Raw genomic sequence first — 24,942 nt, forward strand, 5'->3', positions numbered from 1 at the left:
TTTCTTTTAAGCAGCAGGCAAGCAGCCCCGTAGGAATGGCCAGCTCTGTCCCCTTAATAAAATACATTAATTTAAACCAGGTTACCATGAACGATATCACTCTGCTGAGGATAACGGAAGGAGATAAAGAAAGGATATTTCTTGAATGCCTGCAACCACCAGGACCTTACGCAGCTAGGCTTTGTCATGCAATGATACCAGATTACTTGCTACATGCATGGCGTGGTAAAGTGTCCTACCATGGTGGACGGAACAAGGCTGCCTTGCCCAGAAACCTTCTGCAAAGGCTTTTGGAGTACCTCCAGGAGCGCTTCATGGAGATGTCCCTGGAGGATTTCCGCTACATCCCCAGACATGTTAACAAACTGTTCCAGTAACATTAATGCCTGCTAATGCATGCCAAACAGTCATGGCAAATCAATCATTAAAAAACGCTTGCTTTTAAACTATGTTTTATATTTACAAAGGTACACTCACCAGAGGTCCCTTCCATGGCTTCACTGTCTGGGCTAGTGGCTTGGGAGGGCAGGGACGGTAATTCCATCTGGGTCACAAAAAGCTCCTGACTGTTGGGGAGAATGGAGTGCTGTGTGGTCTCTGCAAGCTCTTCCTCCTCATCATCTTCCCCCTCTGCTGAATCCTCATCCATGGTTGAGATTATAACCTCCACCTCGGAATCCACGGACAAGGGGGGGGTACTGGTGGCGCAGCCCCCTAAAATTGTATGCAGCTCAGCGTAGAAGCGGCATGTTTTTGGCCCTGATCGGGATATGCCGTTTGCTGCTTTGGTTTTCTGGTAGGCTTGTCTGAGCTCCTTGACTTTCAAGCTGCACTGTACTGAGACCCTGATGTGGCCTCTCTCCCTCATGGTATTGGAAATTTTTTCAAAAGTTTTTTCATTTCGTCTTTTGGAACGCAGTTCTGATAGCACTGAATCCTCTCCCCATATAGCAATAAGATCCAGTACCTCTCATGCGGTCCATGCGGGTGCTCTTTTTCTATTCTCAGGAGACTGCATTGTTACCTGTGCTGATGAGCTCTGCATGGTCACCTGTGCTGATGAGAGCTCCACGCTGGCCAAACAGGAAATGCAATTCAAAAGTTTGCGGGGCTTTTCCTGTATACCTGGCCACTGCATTAGAGTTCAGTTACCTGTCCAGAGCGGCCACTGGTGCATTGTGGGATACCGCCCGGAGGCCAATAACTTCGATTTCCGTCCACACTAACCCTAAATCAATATGTTAATATCGATTTTAGCGTTACTCCTCTCGTTGGGGAGGAGTACAGAAATCGATTTTAAGAGCCCTTAAAATCGATTTAAAGTGCGTCGTAGTGTGGACGGGTACAGCGTTAAATTGATTTAACGCCATTTAAATCGATTTAACTGCGTAGTGTGGACCAGGCCTCAAGTGTAACTGAAAGCAACAGAAACAGCCTAGAGCTGTTCATCTACCTTAGTGCATCTACCTTAGTGCAACCATTGCACTAAACATGGTTCAGCCCTTTTGCAAATATGCTGTAGTGACCACAAGGTGTCAGTGTAATCTAAGAAGACAAGCTACTGTTCTAGTATTTGAAAAACTGCTGAACTGTAACCTCTTGAATCATAGGAAGATATTGAATGAGAGGTCATTGAAAAGAGATATATAGCAAGTGATAGGTACATAGTATGTGTTAGTTTAAGGATTTAAGGAGTTATTGCTTTGATCTTGAATCAAGGTGCTAATATGAAAAATAAGTAAAAACCAGGTTAGAATATAGTGTATTTCTACTACACAGGCTATAGAACAACATTGTATATCAGAAGTGCTCAGATATTGCCCCACCAAGGGCTGGAGTAACCTACCTAAATTCTCACATAAAATAAAACAGAGCAGATTGCATTTGCCCTCATCTTTAACAGGAAAGGGCAGCCAAGTGAGACTACAGGTTCCTTCATTCTCCTGGGAGGAGCTGGATCCTCTTGTAGAAATGTGCAGTTGTGTTAGCCCCACAGGTCAGACTTTGGCTGCCTCTGATGTCAGTATACGAACAAAACACAAATTCCAGAGTCTGTATAATGGGTTCTGATGAATATAAGATATGTTTAAAAAAACTTTTTAGAGAACAAACAGTGAGTACAGTTGAGAATTTTGAACGAATGTCTCTTATCTCTCACAACCTTCTCCAAATTAAACATTAGACAGAGGTCTTATCAGCTGACTTTATTGTGGTTACTCATTTGGACTGGGTTGCTGTGACATATCTGCCATATCTGTCTGCATCCAGTCACTTGCTAATAAATGTGCAATTAATTGCTTCTAAATTGCTTTGAGACTTCTCATAAACTGTCTCTAATTTTATCTTGAAACAAAAGGTACCTAAAAGCAAAATAAAAACTTTCATTTGTGTTCTGCTTATTAAAAACCCGTCTACAATAGCTGCACCTAAAATGTTTCTACTAGCTTGTACCAGTTTGATGGAATTTCTTAAACACTCAAGAGGAATACTGTTAGAATGTACTACATTTTATCTTATTAAGTAATAATTACTAATATACAAACAAATATTAAGTTATAAAGAACTCTATTCTCTAGCTTTATCTGCTTGTATTACTACACATTATTTATACAGGAAACATAAGGTTATTGCCCTACGAGGCATACAGTCAAAGAGTTTGTCTACACAGAAAGTATTGCCACTTGAATTGTACCAGTTTAGGTAAAGCAGTGAGCCTCCTGTAGTGTGGGTGTAGTTATACTGGTATAAAAGTTCTTATCCCGGCATAGTTGATTCTAGGCCATGTCTATGCTATAGAGCCTTGGCCAGTATAACTATGCCAGCAGAGCCCCCTAGTGGAGAAGCAGTATAAGCAGGCAGAAGGAGTTCTGCCAGCATAGCTACACCACCTCCCTAAGAACATTAGCTCAGCCAGCAGACACACTGTTCTGTTGGCATAGTTGTGTACAGCAGTATTTTTGCTGGGATGGATATTTTGGATTGGGGGTGTGATTTTCCCCCCACACTCCTAGATGACACAGATGTGCCAGCAAAACTTCATAGTGTAGACCAGGCCCCTGTTCGGGAAGTGAAATATATATATATATTTATACTTATATATGGTAAGGTACCTTTATTCCATTATAACTGCATCATGTGTCTGTACTAGGATTTATACCAGCATAACTGCTGGATTTAAAAAAAATCACACTCCTAGCAGACTGTAATATCAGTGTCTTTGTAGTATAGACTGCTCTAAGAGTCTGCCCCTGCATCTCTTACTCATATGAACAACCCTGTTGTCTCTACCCCAACTCATTTTCCAATACTTTGCAATATCACTAATGAAATGTCTGCATTTTCTCTTCATGCCTTCTTCATGTCTCCCTTTCCACCCTAAATTGTCCCTTTTGTTGTTTTCTTTGTCTAATTTGAGTCGTCGTCTTGAAGTCCCATTGAGACGATGCAGTCGTAATAATTCCTGTACCTGATCTACGCTAGTGGTTTGATTAGTGCAAGTGCTGGTGCATTTCCACCACTACTAGATCTCTCGTGGGAGAGTAACTGAAAATCTTCAGTGGAGATGAAGCCATACAGTGAAGAATTTAGGAGCTGCTTGAGAGTCTAGAGAATGTTCTGCTCAAAGACAGTATTGAAATAGTGACTGCAATGAAAGAACTTTTTGCTCATTGGCTGCATCTTGGTATGGGTAGGTGCAGATAGCTATTTCACCTTGGCACAAGTCTAGTCTTAGAAGAATGTGTGCAAATGGACAAAGGGAAGATGCTATTTCCCCTCCTGTAAATGGCTCACATTTCCATTGCGCTGTGTCTTCTCACATATATGGTACCTGGGAGAATATACATTTGGGAGAGAAGTCAAAACAATGGTACTTTGCCACTGAAAACAAGGAACTCTGCTGAAATAGCTTTAGGGGACAATTCAAGCATAGAATTCTTAGTGCGATGAAAATAAAGTAACAAAGGCCTTGGTTGTGCTGCGTATGTGCAGAGCATCATATAGGAAGGCATGGAACTGCATTGTGCCAGAGGAATCCTTAGCTGTACCCTATTCTGGGGTGCAGCTCCTACCTCCACACTGTGAGGATGAGTGTCAGATGGGTAGACCTATGGGCCTGCCTCTTCCCCTGTCCTATCTTACCCTCATTGGGATTCTGTGGAGAGTAGAGACAAGAGCAGTCCACTTGTTCCCTCAAAAAAGGGGTTGCAATTCTGTCTGACTTTTACATGGTGGATTGGGGGAGGCTGTTCATAATCTTGTTTGCCCTCCTTTCTTTCCTCTTCTGCCCTGCAGATCAGGCCATGCACAATCTGTTCAGAAGTTCTCAGGGTGTTTAATGCTGTCTTAAAACGCTATGGCTATGGCTACACTTACAGTTCTGCAGCGCTGGTAGTTACAGCTGTGTTCGTACAGCTGTGTAGGGCCAGTGCTGCAGTGTGGCCACACTGACAGCTACCAGTGCTGCAGTGTGGCCACATTTGCAGCATTTGCAGCGCTGTTGGGAGTGGTGCATTGTGGGCAGCTATCCCAGCATTCAAGTGGCTGCAACGTGCTTTTCAAAAGAGGGGGGTGGGGTGGAATGTGACAGGGAGCGTGGAGGAGACAGAGAGAATGGATTTTTGGAGTTGACACTGTTCTCAGCTCCCTGCCTTGCAAGTTCTAAGGACTGGAAGACACACAGTGCCTACCTTCAATCATTTTAAAAGTTCTGACCCCTTCCCCCACCCCTCTCTCATTCACTAAATGCAAATTATGCACTCCTAAATAACCATCAGACCAGATAAGCATCTGCTCAACATGGACTTCCCCTCCCCCTCTGCCGTGTGAGCGTGCTGTTTCTCTCTTCAAGCAAACAGCTGTGAACATTCCAAAGTAATTCCCCTGCCTGCCTCCGCTTGCTCAGCAAACAGGAGCTGTGTTTGTTTTTTAAATAAGCAGTTTGGCTGAACTCCAAGCTCTCCCTTTCTTCCGGTTTGTTGTGGATAGGAATTCTGGGATACCTCCTTATACCCCGGAGGTCAATAAAAGCGCTGGTGGGGTCCACACTTGCTGACCAGCACTGGATCACCAGCGCTGGAATCGCTACACCCGAGGCTCGACCAGGTGTACAGCCAGCGCTGCAACCAGGGAGTTGCAGCGCTGGCTGTGCTTTGCAAGTGTGGCCACATCCTAAGTTGCAGCGCTGTAACCCCCTCACCAGCGCGGCAACTCTCTAGTATAGCCATGGCCTTAGACTCTTCAGTAAAAAATCTACACCACTCCACTCAGCAGTACCTGGTAACACATTTGGAAGAAAAGCCAATAGATGACTTGTCATGTAGATTGAACTACCCTCTCACTCCTAACCTGTCTAGCTCAGCAAGGCACCCAGCTTGCTCCATTCATGGCTGTGACCTACCTGTTGATAAACAAAGGACTTCCATCTCTGTGGTGGTCAGTCTTCACCAACACTAAACTCACTAATAAATCATTGAGCATAGAGTCTAAAAAAGGATTGACCATTTATACAGATATCAGAAACAGCTGCAGTTATAAGGGATTTAAACAGAAACCCCCAAAACAAACTGTAAGTTCTGAAAGGCATCTGAACTACTTGTGCTTCAAGGCATGAACCAAAGTTGTAACTTATTCCATAACTAAAACCCTGTGTCTTTGTCTGAAACAGCTGGTACTGGCCACTGTCAGAGACAGGATTTTGGACTAGATGGACCACTGGGCTGATATAGACTGGCAGTTCCTATGTTCCTAAATTAAAAGTAAATACATGGTTTGCTTTGGGGAGAACAAACGATTTTATCCTACTTCATCTTCTGGTACGTTATATTGGGCCAAGTCCTGAAGTCCTTACTCAGTTAAAAGTGAAGCCATTGGGTGTCTTGTCTGACTAAGGACTGAGTAAAGACTTCAGGATTTTTCACACTATAATTTGAGAAATAAAGGAACATTTAGCACTGTAACATATTACAGTAACATTGTTTAATAATATGTCTAACATCTTTCTGGATAGCATATATCTCTAGGGTTAAAGCTTGAGTAGAATATTAATATTTCAAAGGCTTATTTTCTGAATTCTATACAATTACCTTTTGCTTATCAGCTGCAACAACTTCTCAGTTGCCTAGTAGGTTATCATTTTAGCCATTCACAATATGTTTTCCTATGTAATTCAGCTAAATTTCCAAATTCTTGTGTTCATCTCAATAACTTTTTACCCTGCTTGTCCACTAGATGCCAGTCTCTGTCTTTTCCTGGTATGGAAGTACAGCGTTAGATGATGTGGAGAAGAATATGTATTTGGGCATAAGCTTTCGTGGGCTAAAACCCACTTCATCAGATGCATGGAGTGGAAAATACAGTAGGCATGTATATATAACAGTACATGAAAAGATGGGAGTTGCCTTACCAAGTGGGGGGTCAGTGCTAAAGAGATAATTCAATTAAAGTGGAAGTGGGCTATTCTCAACAGTAGAATACTAAGGGAGGAAAAATCACTTTTGTAGTGGTAATGAGGCCAATGTAATCAGGGTGGCCCATTTCAAACAGTTGACAAGAAGGTGTGAGTAACAGTCGCGGAAAATTAGTATGGAGAAATTAGTTTTTGTAGTGACTCATCCACTCCCAGTCTTTATTCAGGCCTAATTTGATGGTGTCCAGTTTGCAAATTAATTCTTTTCTCGTTGGAGTCTGTTTTTGTTTTTTTGTTGAAGAAATGCCACTTTCAGGTCTGTTATTGAGTGACCAGGGAGATTGAAGTGTTCTCCTACTGGTTTTTGAATGTTATAATTCTTGATGTCTGATTTGTGTCCATTTATTCTTTTGCATAGAAACTGTCAGGTTTGGCCAATGTATATGGCAGAGGGGCATTGCTGGCACATGATGACATATATCACATTGGTAGATGTGGAGGTGAACAAGCCTCTGATAGTGTGACTGATGTGGTTAGGTCCTATGATGGTGTCAAGGCACAGCAATGCTCCTCTGCCATGTACATTGGCCAAACCGGACAGTCTTTATGCAAAAGAACTATGGTAGTCTAACCCAGCTGAGGATCTGGCCCCTGTTGTATAAATCAGTTACACACTCTTTTTTTCTGAAAAGGAAAAAGTTTGTGTTAGCTGCTGAAAACTAGTAAAAATCTTTCTTTACCTTTCATAGGATTAACTAAAAAAGACAAGCAAATATTTGGAGTGCATTTCTCTTTCTGAGCCAGCCAGTTTTGCCCGAGTGATAAATGCGGGCACATCAAATCTAAAACCTTCTTTACACCAGTGCTATGAAATGCACAGTGCTATGAACCTTTTGGTTCTTCTAGTGTGATTATAAAATGCCTGGTATTCCTACACACAAGTGTTCCCAGTGTCATATATACCATACCAGATTGGACTTGCTCTTGGGAAATCTAAATTCCGTTTCAGTGCTAATGGAGATAGCTTGCTGGTGTAACAGCACAAACAGTTAAATATTCCTCTTCTTTCTGTCTTGCAGTGCACCTGAAGTTTTTCAAAATCTTCCAGAATTCACTCTTCTGGCATATATTCTGGGAGCTATGGGGGAAGTACCCAAAGTGCACTGTGACTGAAATGGCTTAGAACACACCAGTGTTGATGGGGGACAAAACTGAAACAATGCAGAACACAAGTCAGCATGAGAAGTGTGAGCATGCTCCATCTAAGTTTCATTTGGGAATGGTTCAACTTCCTAGAGTAGACATGGCTTAAGTGTAATTAGCAGCTGAAGGGCCAGATCCTATAATCTCTCTTCTAAATTCCTACAATTTGCTTCTGCTCACCTAATGGTCAATCCACAATACAATTACAGCTGTATCGAAATCCGATTGCCAAGAGTTATCTTCTGACACAGGAACAATACAGTTTCATTATTCTAGTGCAGATGTGACATTAATCATGTTCCTGAATTCTGTTAAAGCTTTGAATGTGTCAAGAGCTTTAGCACACTTTTGGAAAAGTTTCCCTGAAGAAATTTCTGGTATTTCCTGGTTCCAGTCAGACTGAAAATACTGTAAGAATGTGGTGGGTTTTGGTACTTCCATTTATGGGCATATGTGAATTAGAGGGAGGGGAAAAAGTGGAAAATGAGACCAAAAAAAGTTAAATGGGATACTTTTCTCAGATTCTCCTTGGTTTGGGGGCAAAGTCTTGCATTGGTATTTCATCCTAACTTGCCGGACAATTTTTTTCTTTTTGGTAACTACTTCCATATGGAGGCATATAAAGTATAGTACCTTATGAATGAGTTAAAGCCACAGTTTAGCTTTGTTTCTAAAGAAGCTGGGGATTCAGGGATAAGGTACAAAGTCAGGAAGGTGGGATCAAGTTTTGTGTTGGGATGGAATATTCCTGTTCTTTTACTTGTTTTGTGATCTTAATTTTTAGCATAACAACTAGATTTCTTTCTTACAGCACAGTGTTTGGTAAAGACATTACGCTACAAGAAGGAATGCAAATGACCTAACTGCTGTTTGCTATTTCTAGTCGTGTGTCCAAAAGCCAATTTTCTCAATTGACTCCCTTTCTTTGTGATTCAAACAACTGGATTCTGTTCAAAAAGCTTATTTGTTCCTATGTGGTTACAGATCATTAAAAGTGGTTCATTCTTGAAGAGGTTCTTAATAGGTATCTTCTGGATGTTTGTTAGTTGAGGAATCTGACAAAATTCCATCTGGAGAACAATGCCTGCCTCATCTAAAGGGGATGTAATCCAGGTCTGTAGTTCACATCTGCATTGTATTAGAACACTGAGCTGCAAACCATGTAAATGCATCGTGGGTGCCCATGAAACAAAATACTGAAATGGGGAGAGTAGCTCACATTTTTTGAGAAGTCAGTTGACACTCTGGTCTGCAGCCATGTAGATTGCTTCTTCTAATGGCTAACTGAGTAATGTTCATTAAATCAGTGTCAAATAAGTGGTAGCATTCTAATTACTATAGTATTAATGTAGCAGAACATTCATTGGTATGAATATACTTAAATACAGTAAACAAAAGTTTTTTAAAAATGCGGTCACATCAAATCCATGTGGTAGAGTTTTCTGAACAAGCAACTAGATGGAAACTGATTTTTTTAAAGTATGTTATTTCCTTTTTGCTGCCCCTTTTCTAGAACATGATTCTTGTTATGGTCACTTTCTGCTTTTACTGATCTCTAAATCATAAGCATGAGGGCAGAAAGCAGGGAACAATATTAAGGTTGAGAGGCCTACATTTTAACCTATTTTTACTCTTAGGATTCCATATAATTTAAACATGCACTTCTTGATTCCAGAAAATGTATATGTCTTTGGAAGGAAGTGCTACAACAATACAATGCATAATTATGTTCCCATGAGGCCCTGCAACAAGGTATTCAGGATAATGGGTTTCTCTACTAACGTGGCTACACCGATCTACATTACAAAATGGCATTCATGATCTTGGGGGTGAGAAAAATTCAGATCTTAGTGTATTACAGTTACACATGACATTGTAGACTTGTCTTGTCAAGCAACTTCTAATAAGCATCACTTTTGCCAGTTATGACCTCTAGTGACAATATTGTGTTCATTAGAAATATAACATAGGGAATTTTCATCCATTTACAGAATTTTATATAAATTTTTACTAAATTTGAACTTTTTTTTTATTAGGAACACTAACAGTATCAACCACCAAACCTCTAGGGTCACTACTCCCATCACCTGCCTATGAGGCAGTGATTATCTTTTCACCTTTAGAGCATTTACAGTGATAACTGTAGGTGCAGTCAAGGTATGTTTTTGTCTTTCAGGTAGAAATGACAGTTCTGCTATTATTGGGGGAGGTGGTATGGAGCTGAGGTAGTGGTTGCCTAAACAGTCCTTCTACTTAGGTGAATGTAGAGTGTTTCCAGAGTGAAAAGAGAGCTGCTACAGCATATTCATAACCTGCAAGGAAAATACTGGAGGGTCAGAGGATACCCAAAATATTTCAGATGGACACAGTAAACCACTTCCTCATGCCAGTTGCATTCCTCACATTTTTGAGAGGAAGGGGAAATGCTTCTGGGGCCCTATCCAGTGTCTACTGATCTCACTGGAAAGTCTCTATGGCCACGTCCAGACTACCCGCCGTATCGGCGGGTTAAAATTGATTGCTCGGGGATCGATATATCGCGTCTAATCTAGACGCGATATATCGATCCCCGAGCGCGCTTATATCGATTCCGGAACTCCATCAACACCAACGGAGTTCCGGAATCGACAGGGAGAGCCACGAACATCGATCCCACGTGGTGTGGACGGGTGAGTAATCCGATCTTAGATATTCGACTTCAGCTACGTTATTCACGTAGCTGAAGTTGCGTATCTAAGATCGATTTCCCCCCCGTAGTGTGGACCAGCCCATTGATGTCAACAGGCTTTAAATAACCCCAGGTAGTCTGTCCTTAAGGCAGACTTGGTGCAGTGTTCAATTGACCCAAGTTCCAATTGAAATCAGTGGCCATTTGAAGGTGCTCAGTATGGTGCAGGCTCAAACTTTTTTCCAGCTGACACTGTTGTCTAACTGTCCCAGGAAAATGCTGGATTAAACTTGGCTTCCTGAAAGTGATTCTTGTTGGAGAGTACCTGGATATCTGAAACAAGAAAATGCTGAAGTTGGTTTTAAAGTTCCTACTTTTAATAGATAAGAGTATAAAAATGTTACTCTGATGAAGGAATTAATACAGGGTTGAAGTTCATAGCTAGTATTTGGGGGTACAAATGGCTCATCTCTTGATTTACTGTTTTGTTTACCTAAGATGGGTTTTAAGATCCCATCTGGTCCTTTAAATAATACCTAGCTCCCTTCATCAGTTGATCTCAGAGTGTTTTACCAAGGTCAGTATCACCATTTTACCAATGGAGAAAATGGAGGCACAACAGTGAAGTAACTTGCCCAAGGCCGACTGGCAGGCCAGAGGTAGGACCAGGAATAAAATCAAGATCTCCTGAATCTCAGTGCAGGGCCATTAAGCCACATTATAGTCTTCACACTAATAGAAATCCCACTGGCTCTTCAATGGAAGTTTTACCAAAGTAAAGACTTCTCAATTTGACCTCAAAATGAGACACAGTTTCAATTTAATGATGCTTTTAAAAGTATTCCCTATAATTTAGCTCAGAAGGAATCTAGGTGCTTAACTATTAAAAGTGTGCAGTAACACTGAACAGCTTACATAGATGTTGCATAGCATAGTGCTGAGATACCATCATGACAAGTGCATTATAAAAACCTAGATAGCACTAAGTGGCTTTAGACTTCAGCTATAATATACATGCCCTAGTTACTGATGAACCAGCTGTGCCTTAACAGTGTTGAGTTCAACCCTCCAGGACCCCTCTTTAAAGTTTGAAAGACTTTAAAGGCCCCCCATCTTTTATTGATCTACCAGTGATTATGAGCTGGCAAGTTTATTGTGTTGTAATAGATATGAAGTTTAATTATCAGTGTATTGATTTCTGGGGAACAAAAAACAAACAAAAAACTCCACCAACAAAACATTGCTTTTTATATATCACAAAATAACCCCTTGTATTGATGAATATGTAGGAAGGGAGGGGATAGTGTCAGGCAAATGAAATTCCAAGTCATTTATATAAAAAATATAATACTTTATTTTCAGCTAGAAAGGTGCAAACATGTAACTTTTGGTCACACTTCTCAACAAACAAACTGTTCAAAGAACAGCCACGGTCAAAGAAAGAAACAAATGCTCCCAGGTGGAAAAACTGATCAGCTACAAGAGAGCCATTCATTTTACTTAAAGCCATTTGTTCACTAAAGCTGAGGCAACCATATTTTTACCACATAAATGGATGTTTTCCAAGGATGCAAGCACCTCATCTTTAGCAAACAATCTCTGTCTTGATTTCGATTCACTTGTCACCCTAACTGAACATTTTCCATTAGAAGATCTATTTCATGCTTTGAATGCATTGACAGACAAGCTTTACGTTCTACCTATTTCTTTCAAAACAAACAAAAGCTAACATTAAAGTATCAAAGCATTAACAAAGGCACAAAACTTTAAATTAATTTAGATAACTGTACATATATATACACAGTATTTACAATATTAATAAAAATCTAGCTTGTTACAGGCAAACTAACTGCCACAAGCTGTCCAGTCAAATAGACGTGATTCTGATTCTTCTTGAACAAGTCATTTGAATCAGTGTCAAAGCTGAAACATAACAGTCCTGACCAACAGAACACATTTTACTTAGCACCTTGCTGGGTAATGATTTACATTACAGCCATTGCTGTCACTCAGCCAATGTCAGCACACATGCTAAGGATCTCTTCTTCAATTGCACTACTAGGTGGAACACGTTACCATACTAAGGAAACCATTGATCTTCCTGCATATGCCCCCTAGTGCTCCCTAAACACCACTCCATGAACAGTGTCCTCTGAAGCTGTGCTTTGCTGTGGTCCCATGAGGCATTTTACTTTCTTCTTCAAACCAATGTTTGGGGTCAGAAGACAATTTGTCTTAGTCACATGGAACAGTCTGAACTTTTTGAAAACAGATTTAAATACTCTGTGCTATTGAATCATGTTTACAAAATGAGATGCCAATCAGGTCAAGTTGAGAGCCTAGTGTCTCCTGCTTTATGCCATGTCTCCATACATCTTTCTGTAGTACAGAGACTCAAAAATGTCATTGTCTCCAGGGCAGTTGTAGTGGCATGCACAGGTCTTGATGAACATCATTCTCCTCTTCATGACCTCACCGTCAGGGCATTTGAACTCCACAGAAAGAGTGGCTGTTCTGTGGGGGGTGCAGCAACGTCCATCAGTGCAGACCCCACAGAATTTAGCTCGATAGGTCTTCACACTGGTACAGCCAGAGAGCTCAAACTTGATGGGCTTGGAGATTTTGGGGGTGCGAATACACTTTTTGCCTTTCTGTGGGGCAACAAATGAAAAAAAAAGTTTAGAAGTTTTTTTTAAAAGATTGTACAATTCCCATTCATATTTCTATCCATTAATTTCATCCTGTTATTATATGCAAAAAGGTTAGTACTCTGATCCTCATGAAGGTTTCACATGCAAACGACAGTTTAAATAGTGTTCAAATTGTATTATACTTATCTAATGGCTAAAATAGGTGCATATATTTATAACTTAATTTTTAAATATTCACTACTGGGATGAGACCTTATATAATCTTTACTTGGTTCTGAAAGTGGATAAGTTAGAGCTATACATCTTCTGTAAAACTGGGTCTATGCTGAAACATCCTTAGAAGTGTATATTAGATGGCATATTTACCTTGATGTTTTCCTCCAAGTCTGCCTCGCAAGGTCTGACCATGCAGAGTCTGCTTTGCTTCTCCAGTCTGCAGACGGCATTGTCATTGGTGACTCTGGTGGAGATGCCCATTCCACAGGTCTTAGAGCAAGCACTCCATTCTGTGGTCTGGACCAGGCAGTTGGCACGCATCATCATTGCCTGGTCAGGTCCATAAGTGTCTTCTGGTCTGTAAGCTGTGGAGCACAGGTCAACAGGATGAGATTGTGGCAGAGAGAAATTATGCAGATGCTATCCTCTCAGTGTATTAATGCTACATAAACGTAGGGTTATATTTATCCCTGGTGTGATTCCAAGGAAGGCACTGGAGTCACATCAGGGCTGAATCTGGTCCATTAGTATAATCATCACTGCATTGTGTATTTCAGTCTATTGCACTGGCAGACCAACAACGTTCACTAAGATCTCAACTCACCAGCTAGAGCAGGTCCAACCGCTGTCTGTTCTCGGAGCTCATCGCACACCCATTCCTCGCAGCACTTCCCAGGGAGCTTAATTCTTCGTGGGGAAGGGCAGTCAGGGCTGGGCAGCCGGACATCCATGCTGCACAGGGGCACACACCCCACTGCCCCGTCGAGGCAAGTACACTGGTATTTGCAGCTGCTCTGGAAGGACTCCCCACTCCTGTACACCATCCCTCCGAACACACAAGGGGCGCCATCCCGAGCTGCAGACAGTGACAGAGGGACAGCAGGACATAAGCACTCCAGGAAAGGCAGCAGCCTGGCGACTCGCCACTGTGGGGAGCGCGCAGCAGGAGCTGGGGGAGCAGATAGTCTCCATGGCTCCTGCTGGGTGGGAGCGGGGGGCACGACAAGATCACCGCTGTGCAATGGAGCTGTGCCCTGTAGAGAGGGCCCACTCTCCTAGGGAAGGCAGCCAGAGGGGGGTTGGGCATGAATTGCATGGGCTCGCTTTTAAAGGCTCTAGCACCCCAGATCTCGGCCCTCCCCGCTCACTGCCGCCCCTTACCGGTGCACACGCCGATCCTGCGGTTGGCCGGCGAGCCGAAGTCGCAGAAGAGCCCCTTGTGGTGGTCGCAGGGGTCCCGCTCGGTGCACAGCTCGCCCAGCTGCTTGGCGCACACCCTGCAGCAGCCGCAGCCGTCCTGCACCAGGCTCACCCCAGCCGGGCACGTGGGGGGCGGCCCCGCCCCGCACTGGCACTGCCCGCTGCAGTCCTGGCCGGACACCTCCTGCGGAGAGAAGGAGACGGGAGGGGGTCAGGGGAGCCAGTCTCGCTGCGCTTCGGATCCCGGCGTCCCCAGCGACCCCCCACCCCAGCTGGGGAAGCGGGCGGGGGGGCACTTACCCAGCAGAGGAGAGCTACAAGCAGCGCCACGGCGAAGCTGCTGGGTCCCATTAGTGCGGCCATGCTCGGCAGCGGCAATAGACGGTGCAAAGGCTCCTCGGCTTGTGTGTCTGTGCTGCGGGAGGAGGGAGTCTGAGCCGGGGGGCTTCGGTGTCGGGCTGGGTTCCCCGCCTGCTGTCCGAGCGCCTTGTCTCGCGAAGGTCCCGTCTCTCTGGCAGGAGAGTTGTTCTCTGGATCTGAAGCAGGGAGCCTGGCCGCTTTTATACACTCCAGGCGCCCCGGGCTCGCCAATCGGCTGAATGGAGTCCTACACAAACAGCGACATTCCTCACATTCCTCCCCACCTTCCTGCCTCATCAACTCGCACCGGATTGATCCTGACCCCTTGACACTCAGCATTCCTCCTGTCTGCAAAAGCTGGCACACTTCAGCATACAAAAAAAGCGCTGTATATCCCTCACCCAGTGGCATTTTCCCCCTTCCAGCCTCATGCTCCTGATTTTATATGATGTAAAATACTTTTTACAATTATTTTTAGATGACAAACCTCTGTATCAAACTGCTTTTGCTTTGCCCATCCTACCTCCAAATTACATAAATCGTATTAACAGGCACTTCACTACAAGATACAAATCCTGGGAATTCTGAACCAGCTGAGACGTCTTAAATATATATGGAGACAGGATACATATGAACCACCAACAACAACCCTGGTAACAAGAAAGGAGCTGTTTTAAAACCCACAGGAGTTCAAAAGAAACTGCATGTAAAATGTTATAAACTCAGCATTCTTCCTTACGCAAGGAGAAACTTTTTCATACTAACTATTGCTGCTGCTTATAATATTATCTGAGAAGGTGTAATTTAGAGGGAAAGTAATTCATGGATACTGTTAATCAAGTTTATTGGCTTATAATAGCTGAGACTAATTTGCTATCATTAGAAATTAACCTTTCACTGGGATGGGAGGTTCCATTATTCTGTCTTTCAAGGAAGAACATTCTTTGATATTAAATTATTCCAGAGAAAAATACTCATCAATAATAGATAAGAATCTGTTGTTTGATTCAACACAAGGGATTAATGCTGTGACAGGCAGCTAGTTCAAGTGGGGCAGGGGGGGAGCAGGGAGAAAGGTTGTGGGGATGGTTGCTAGGAACAACCATGGGAATTCTTTTTCTTTTCTTTTCTTTTCTTTTCTTTTCTTTTCTTTTCTTGGCTAGAAAATACAAGACACTACTAATTTTAAAAGGTGGATTGCTCTCTACTGACTTATTTAGAGAGTGGGTGACTAGCCTTCCCTAGATACACACTTTTTCAACTTTGGCAACCAGTTTTGAAGCACTGAACACTCTGGGCATTTTGTTACTACCAAAAAAAGTCATAATTATATCTGAGGACTGGTTATAAATTGAGTCTGTGTGCTACTGAATCATACTGAATATTTGAAATGTGTTCCTTTCCCAATAGATGTTCTCTATGAATAGAGAGAGTGCCTATTTACCCTGAAATACTTGGCACAATGAAGTAAGGCTGAAGCATGGAAGAAGTGTCTCTTATTTCCCACCGCTTGCTTGCAGCTGTCATTTGTGAGTAACACATTCCTAGGGTATCTTTGCATCCCTCTTGCTGATTATGCCTCGTAAGATCAAATATCAGTTTGACTTGCCACCAAAACCTGTAGCTCCTAAGTATCTTGGTCCTTATTAAATAATCATGGAACACATTGTTCTTATTTATTTTAGAAGGAAGGATGGCTTCCCAATCCTGCATCATTTGTCTGTGCAGTGATGTCATGTTGATTGACCCCAGCTTTAACACAATGAATGCCAGCATGTTGACTTTTGACCTGTTTAAGTATGCTTGTGTTTATTGAGACAGACAGAGTTAATGAACTTTGTTAGGCAAATTGAAGTCTAGATGATGGATATTTTTAAAAAGATGTTTGCATATAACCACACCCTCCTCCCACACTTTCACACTTGTGATACAGCAACATGGATTTACAGTTTTACTTAATTCAGAAAGTGATCTCATCTCTTCTACTGAATTTTAACAAACTGAATCAGTCCAATTCCATTATAAATAACATCCCTTGCAAAAGGTTATTTATGTTATCAACAATTCACACTCTGGGCCTAATTTTCAAATATAGTGACCTTTATGAGAAACCTTAATTGTACTTTTGGATGTCCAGTTTGATGCTTGGGCTAAATCTGTCCTCAGATACATACATCACTGGCTTGTTGCTTTTCTGAGGGCAACATTTGACCTTTAGGCATGTTAACGGCCATTCTATAGACCCTATCCAGCTTTTATGGAAACGAATGGTAATCATTTATTTAACGTTAATGGGAGTTAGACTGGGCTGTAGTACTGAGGTGCTGATCTGAATGCCCAAATGCAAGATTTGATTGTCCTGTTTAGACACTTGCATATGAAATTTGGGTCAGTTATATGGTAGCTGATCTATGAAGAGTGGTGAAATGATAAACAGAATCTCTCGTGTGTGTGTGTGTGTGTGTGTGTGTGTGTGTGTGTGTGTGTGTGTGTGTGTGTATAACTTCCATTAATGTCACTGGGGAGACTGGGTATGTGTGAAGGAGAGAATGTACCTCAAAATCTTTCTAATTTAGAAATCCCATATTCTATATTGTACTGCAAAAGTGTATTTATCTTCTTGGCACTCCTCTTTGCCTTCAAATTAAGGTTCTTGGCACTCATCTTTGCCTTCAAGTTAAGGTTATGCCTTTGCTTCTGCTAAAAATCCCACTTTTTCATAAAGAAAGTATATCTTTGCTATTTAAAAAAATCCAGAGGAATAGTTATGGTAAATAATACATTTCCAAACTTCTGAATCTTCCCAAAATCCATATTTATCTAAAGACTGTGATGACCCCAGTACTGGGTAAATAATATGCATACCAAACTATGTATAACATGCATACCAAAATGCAAATGTAACCAGGTAAACAGACTGCCTTTTAAAAATGCCTAAATATGGTAGGAGATCATCAGAGAGAGGCTTTAGACATGTTTCATAGTTTTCTGTGTAAGAATTTTTTTCTGAGAAATAATTTTTTTATTAAACAAAAACCTAAGAAGTTCATTGACAGAAAAAGTATGTTTTAAAGTAACAAACCACCAGAAAGCCAAGAAATCCAAAGTGATGGGCCAGGTCTGTCCTTAACTCAAATCGCATAATGGACCAAATACAGCAGTACCCATCCATCTGTTGTTGATTGTCTTCAGTAAGAGTTTGGCTGCAGGACTAATTCTGTGCTCGCTGTGTAAATTGGGAGTAACCTCACTGGAATCTAAGGTGTTTCACCAGTGTAAATATGCCCAGAATCCAACCCTGCAGAATTTGGCTTCATGTTGTTTTATTTCTTTCACTGTTTATAAATGACTCATCAAGTGTGTGTGTGTCTACATATACAGGGGAGGAAGTAAAGTGGAAATAGGGGCTTCTTACAATATTACGCTTCTCTAGCCTGTCCTTATTGATGAACAGTATGTCATGGTTTAAAGAACTACATCTTGGAGTTGATTCATAAAAGATTAAAATGCACTAATATTGTGTTACATACAGGTGTTTATACATCAAATGCTTTTTAGCCAGTATATTTTTTCTGGTGAAATTAAGAATTCACTATGTTGGCAGCACAGCCCTATTGACACAGCTATACCCGGTATGTGTGTGCCTGCATCAGCTTCAGTTGGTACGGTTCCTTTGGTTAAGTCTTGTAAAATGTACAGGTGTGGATATGCTACATTCCTTCCCTTATGTTTTTCCTTTTTTTTTCCTTCCCCCAAAAAACTTCACTTGATCAAGTATCAGACATACTGAAAACCTGGCAGGACTACAGGAAAGTGACTAGACTTCGAGTGTTTGTGTACTTAAAGAAGGAATCTTGCACATTTTCAACTTTCAGTCTCAGATATTTTCTTATAAGAGCAATTGGAAGTCTGAGCCAGCCCTCAAAGCGGAAATTAATAGCTCCCAGAGAAACATACCCAAGGAATGTGAATCTGATCCAGGAACCATACGCAATGCACATATAGTACCGTCTTCCTTATAGGAAGTCTGGCCATATATGGACATGTGTACCCTGAGCTATTTTTCATCGTGATAGTCTTGTAATTGGCTATAGACATTTCTAGTTTGCCTCAGGTTTAACAATGTACATTAATTTCCCTCTCTCCAGAATATTTCTTAAATTGTAATAAATATTATCCTAAAATCCTAAGGGATCCAGTTAAACTTATATCAACATGTATTTGTTTAAAATAAAGACTCCAAGCAAGATTTGCTGTGCTTCTGCAGAAGTGGAAATGAAGTAAAAATAAAAAGCTATACTCTGTCTTGAATTTGCTGGCCTTCTGTTTGTCTTCTTTAGAATTCATGTGATGACTCATTCTGTAGATCCACAGGTATAGAAAGTGCTCAGGTACAATAACTGCTACAGATTCACTAACTTTTTCAGGTGGGGTGTTCATGAGTTAGTGAATTTGTGAAGGCAGAGAACAATGGAGAGAAAACACTTCTTTTTCCTAAGAACTGTCAAGCAGCTTTTCCATGTTTCCCACCTAATTTATTCTATCCGTATAACTATAATACCGTGGGCTAGATCCTCAACTGGTGTACATTTTCTTAAATGAAACTTCACCAATTTACACTCGCTAATCCTGCCAATGAGATTTTACTTGTCAATGGCATTAACTCTTCTTAGAAGCATACAGGCAAAGAGAAACTGGATGGTGTGGGGAATGGCTTCTGATCTACAAAGCTGTTTATTACTAATTTGCTGGTTTAAATCCAATACTAAAGACACAGAGTTAGATTCTATGTTGATGGAGCTTCTTTTTGAAACCAAAATCACCAGCAGAGAATTTGACCTCAAATTGTTACCCTGGAGACCAGTTGTAGAATTAAGTACTGTTCAGCAGCATGAGTAAGGCTATGCCACAATGTGTAACTCCCTATTCATAGACCTGAGTTCATTCTTTATTCCTCAGTCATAGATATTGTCACTTAAATATGTGATATTTTATTACTTGAGTGTCACTAGAAGCATTGCTTTAAACTTCTGGCTTAATTTTCTGAAAAGTCACCACTGTTTTTCATGGACATGTGTGGTCTTAAAGTGGTAAAGTGATTACTGGAAATAAAATAATCTTAATCATGAGAGTATTCCAAACATATACAAAACTGTCTATATTAAGTCAAGATTACCTTTAAAGTGAACTGAAAGGCATTTTATCTGCCAAGACCCAAGTCCAGAGCATCTGGATTTCCCCTGAAACATATGATGGCACCATTAACAGTGCAGGGAGCTGCATTCATTGCACTAATGTAGATGTCAGAAATGTCATTAGTATTTGATGGGAAAAACAGAGCCCTTAACACAGGTCATGGCATGTGAATGAGGAGGGAATTGACTCTCAATTATCAGGCTCTATTTATTCCCAGGTTTTGCTAGAGGGTATAGGATTTCCAGCAGTTGTAATCCCAACTAGTGTGGGATTGCTGTGAGTCAAAACAATCCCTTCTCACCCTGCTTTGACAATGGTTTGAACAGTCCAAAAAAATGAGTGGAGCTGGCTGGAGATGGACATGCTATACCCGGTACATGTGTGCCTGCATGAGCTTCAGTTGATACAATTCCTTTGGTCAAGCCTATGGATTCAGTTCATTCCTCTAGGCAACCTTTGATGCCCTCTCCTGGAGGAACCCCTTGGGAGAGTGGATGGAAACACTGCCTTCCCTCTCCTGAAGGCTAATGCCCTTGGTGGCACAGCAGGAGGCTGCCCCCCTTCCTGATCTCCTACATCAGCAAATCAATCCCATTTTGTTTTAAAATGCTTTTGCTCACATTTTCTAAAGTTTGCACATAAATTCTATTGGGGCCAAATCAAGGGTATTTTGCTGATTTAGGAGTGTAGGATGGGCCCGTGGTTTACGTAACATCTTAGGAGTTCTTATTTCTTGTACACTATTATTTTTAGTTAATTTTCTAAACTTTAATGTCTTCCATTTGCAATATAAAGGATGTCGTGCTACGCATGAATTTCTCCTGCTGCTGTACTTGTATGCTTCTTCTTGGTCCTGAATCACCCATTCTGGTATTACTGGAAGTCCTAGCATGTTGTAATAAAAATAGTGAGACTTGGTCACATCCCAAGAGAGGTCTGAAATCCATTGTGATCATTTTACTGCTCTGCATACCAAAGCCATTATGAATTTCTCTCGCTGACCCTTGCTGCAGGAGTGCAATTAAGGCAATCCCGTACATAGTTGAGCAATATGCTTATCTGACAGAATGTTAAAAATAAAAGCCAAAATGTCTAAATGTGTGTCTGTACCTAGGCACCTCAGTCTCTACTTGGACACTTAAGGGAAAATGGCTAAGCTCCAGAAAATTTTGCCCAATCAATAAACTTTTTGATTGAGCCACAGAATGACAGAAAGTCATTGGGTCACCCACCATGTCTCTGTCATTGAAAAAGAACAAGAAAAAGAAGAAAAAGTGTTGCAAGAACTGATGATTTGACAGTTTGATGTACAATGACAGTTCTGTTGCATCAATGAGACAGGAATATCCATTTTCAGGAGCTCTATCTGTGGCCTGGTCCACACTAAGCAGTTAAACTGATTTTAACAGCGTTAAATGCATTTAACGCTGTACCCGTCCACACTACAATGCACTTTATATTGATTTAAAGGGCTCTTTAAATAGATTTTACTCCTCCCCAACGAAAGGAGTAAAGCTAAAATCGATATTAACATATCGATTTAGGGTTAGTGTGGCCGCAAATCGAAGTTATTGTTATTGTTATTATTGGTTAGCTACCCACAGTGCAACGCTCCGGAAATCGATGCTAGCCTCGGACCATGGACGCACACCGCCGAATTAATGAGCCTAGTGTGGCCACGTGCAATCGATTTTATAATATCTGTTTTATAAAACCGGTTTAAGTTAATTCGAAATTACCCTGTAGTGTAGACGTACCCTGTGAGTATCAAATTAACATACAGCAGTAACTTCTGTTGTAACTATAGAATTTATGTGCATACGTAAAGGTGGAAAAGTCTTATATAGACAATATGCTTATTTCTAGTGTTTGAACAATTTTGTTGATTAAAAACAATTGTCCCACATCCTCAACGCTCTGGATCCTTTTTTTCTTTCTCTGTCTTAATAAAAGTATATGGTGTCCCTTTAGGTCAAGTGATAGAGGCCAGTTCTTTTGGAGGCAGGGCACTTGAACTCCATCCATATAGTCATAGATTCCAAGGCCAGCCCAGAAGGGACCATTGTGATGATCTATTTTGGCATTTTGTGTAACTAGACTTGGAAGGATTAGGATATTTGTATTGGTAAATATCAGTAAACATCAGTTTCACTATACACACACAAACTCACAGAAATATATGTCCATCACTAATCGTAGAATTTTACAGATAGGCAAAGTAAGAAAAATGCTTCTTAAAAACTTCTTAGAATTTGATTTAAAGATATTTACTTTTTATATTTTTTAACATGTGATGTTGACAGTTTATATTAGTAGATCCTTGCAGACTGCTGCAGCTTTAATCCTGGTTATAAAGCTTTTAACGTTTTGAAAACAAAGTCTACTGTCATTAAAAAAAAATTTTTTTTGCTGTGTTGTTGTTGCCATAATGGTCCCAGGATATTAGAGAGATAACATGAGTGAAGTATCTTTTATTGGACCAAATGGGATAGAGACAAGCTTTTGAGCATACACAGAACAACAACTCTTTGTAAGCTTGAAAGCTGGTCTCTTTTTACCAACAGAAATTGGTCCAATAAAAAATATTACCTCACCTACCTTGTCTCTCATGTTAAATAATTTGTTGGCCTGCCCTGGTGTGTCTGATCCTTCTTCCCACCCCCTATAATTTCCTGTAACAGTGAAATTTAAATTGGTAAAAACTGAAGATAATGCTTAAAAATAAACATCTATATCTTCCATCAAAATTATAAAAAAATAAAAATAGAATTCTGCCAAGCCTATTTATAACACAGGCCAAAGAACTACCCCAGAATAATTCCTGTTGCAACTAGAGCATATTCTTTAGAAAAATATCCAGTCTTGATTTAAACATTGTCAGTGATGGAGAATCCGCCACAACCTGTAGTAAATTGTTCCAATAGTTAATTACGCTCACTGTTACAAAAGTATGCCTTATATCCAGTCTGAATTTATGTAGCTTCAACTTCCAGACCTATTTGCGCTATGCAGTTCAGAGTGGCCAGAAGAGTAACAAGCAATAAGTCCTGGAGTCACAGATTGTTTACTCTGTCTCCGTTAGCTATTACTAGCATACACACTGACTCTGTGGGTGCTCCGGGGCTGAGGCACCCACAGAAAAAAAAATAGTGGGTGCTCAGCACCCACTAGTCACCTGCCAATCAGCTGTTCGGTGGCCCCTGCTGATCAGCTCTTCTGCAGCAGGCAGAAGGTCCTGGGGGGAAGGGGGAAGTGTGTGTGTGTGAGGGAAGAGGTGGAGTGAGGTGGGGCACTGAGGGAGGGGGTGGAGCAGGGGTGGAAAGGCAGAGTGAGGGTGGTACACACTCGGGGAGCAGCAAAGCGAGTGGGAGGGAAGAGGCAGAGCAAGGCTGCAGCATGCTTGGGGGATGGAGCAGGAGAAGGAAGAGGCGGAGCAAGGTTGGGGCATTGGGAGAATGGATGGAGTAGGGGTTGGAAAGGGTAGAGGCCTTGGGAGGAGGAATAGCTTAGTAGTTTGAGCATTGGCCTTCTAAACCCAGGGTTGTGAGTTCAATCCTTGATAAGGCCACTTAGGGATCTGGGGCAAAATCAGTACTTGGTCCTGCTAGTGAAGGTAGGGGGCTAGACTCAATTATGTTTCAAGGTCCCTTCCAGTTCTAGGAGATGGGTGTATCTCCATTAAAAAAATCATGTGTGGAGCACCCATCCTGAAAAGGAAAGTTGGAGCCTGTGATTAGTAGTGTAGGGTCTATGACTCACAGCTGAATAGCCTCATAGACTTTAAGGTCAGAAGGGGCCATTATGATCATCTAGTCTGACCTCCTCCACAATGCAGGCCACAGAATCTCACATGCTGATTCTGATTTCATCTAGCAGGGGGGCAGTAGTGCATCCACACTACTACCAAACTTTGTAATCTTGCAGCCAAGGCTAGATTACTGCAATGTGCTCTACTTGGGATATTTCTGAGACACTCTCAGAAACAGAGGCTTCAGCAAGTGAAAAATACAGCAGCGTGCCATTTTAGGAAATGGCCAGCTCTGCCCAGGTGTTGTGTGTTGGTGTATTGTTTGCTTCTGAGTGCAGTTTAAAGTATTGTTACCTATTAAGAACTGATGTTGTACTCAGGGCTGTTTAAGACACAACACTTTCTGCCCTGAAGATCTTAAAGAAAATGCAGATTGGCTGGGATTGCATTCAGACAGGCCTAAAATGTTCTGGTACCAAGTATTCAGATGCGCTACCTTTTTTGTTCCTGACTCTTTCTGGTAACTACAGTATGAATCCCTCTTACTGTTTGATTACTTTAACTGAGCTCTCTAAAACTGGCTTGGTCTCTTCACTGGAGGGCCCACAGTTTTGCAGTCTGTTCCCTCTGGTGATCCACAGAGACCAAATTTGAGAGCTTCAGGTTATACGTAGGGCCTGGACAGATTATCTTTCAATTAACAAATGGGATTAAAACTGCAGCAGTCTATGAGGATACTAATTTATGTTGTTGTGAAGTGGGGAGATGCCAAGGAAAATGGCAATGTCTATGATCTGTGTGTGTAATACATATTACATGTGTATGAGCATATCTTCTTAAAATTTTTTGTTCATTTGGTTTTAAACAAACAACTGCTTCTGGTGATCCTTGTGATGCCAGCTCTATTAGTACTCAGTATATTATTGGCATCCAAATTAGTTATCCATCATCACATAGAACCTTAAAATCATTGACACCATGTTATTTTCAATGCTTTTATAGTGTGCCTCAGCAATAGTGTAGATTAATTGTTTTCATTAATCTTTTATAACTAGGAATGTCTTGGTTGGGAAAACCCTCTGTGGTCTGGGTCCTGGTTTTCTTTGAGATTGCTTCTCTCGTTATGCTCTTCCCTAACAGCTGATGTGGTTGAGCTGGCATTTCCCTGATTTATACATTTGGGGTCTGGGTGTTTTCAGTGATGGGTCCTTGTCTCAGGAATTCACTTCCCTCCTTGGTCTGATACAGCCTGATCAAGTTGACCTTGGAGTAACATGATAAGGCTGGTGTGTTT

The 24,942-nt window shown here is 41.4% G+C and overlaps 1 protein-coding gene and 1 long non-coding RNA gene across 2 annotated transcripts; one reads left to right on the forward strand and one right to left on the reverse strand.

Moving 5' to 3' along the window:
* Nucleotides 1–11,615: 11,615 nt before the first annotated feature.
* Nucleotides 11,616–15,053, reverse strand: CCN2 (cellular communication network factor 2). The gene is made up of 5 exons (XM_030556327.1): nt 14,645–15,053; nt 14,306–14,528; nt 13,749–14,000; nt 13,295–13,509; nt 11,616–12,928 (listed from the first exon to the last, which is right to left on the reverse strand). Exons 1-5 carry the CDS (start codon nt 15,041–15,043, stop codon nt 12,632–12,634), a joined length of 1,386 nt encoding a protein of 461 aa, XP_030412187.1. The 5' UTR covers nt 15,044–15,053; the 3' UTR covers nt 11,616–12,631.
* Nucleotides 15,054–15,158: 105 nt separating this feature from the next.
* On the forward strand, nt 15,159–18,990 carry LOC115648560. The gene is made up of 3 exons (XR_003999595.1): nt 15,159–15,357; nt 16,115–16,233; nt 18,480–18,990. It is a non-coding gene; the product is annotated as an uncharacterized LOC115648560 (long non-coding RNA).
* Nucleotides 18,991–24,942: the final 5,952 nt, after the last annotated feature.

The sequence above is a fragment of the Gopherus evgoodei genome, chromosome 3 (assembly GCF_007399415.2).
Source record: "Gopherus evgoodei ecotype Sinaloan lineage chromosome 3, rGopEvg1_v1.p, whole genome shotgun sequence".
In the NCBI taxonomy this organism is placed as follows: Eukaryota; Metazoa; Chordata; order Testudines; family Testudinidae; genus Gopherus; species Gopherus evgoodei.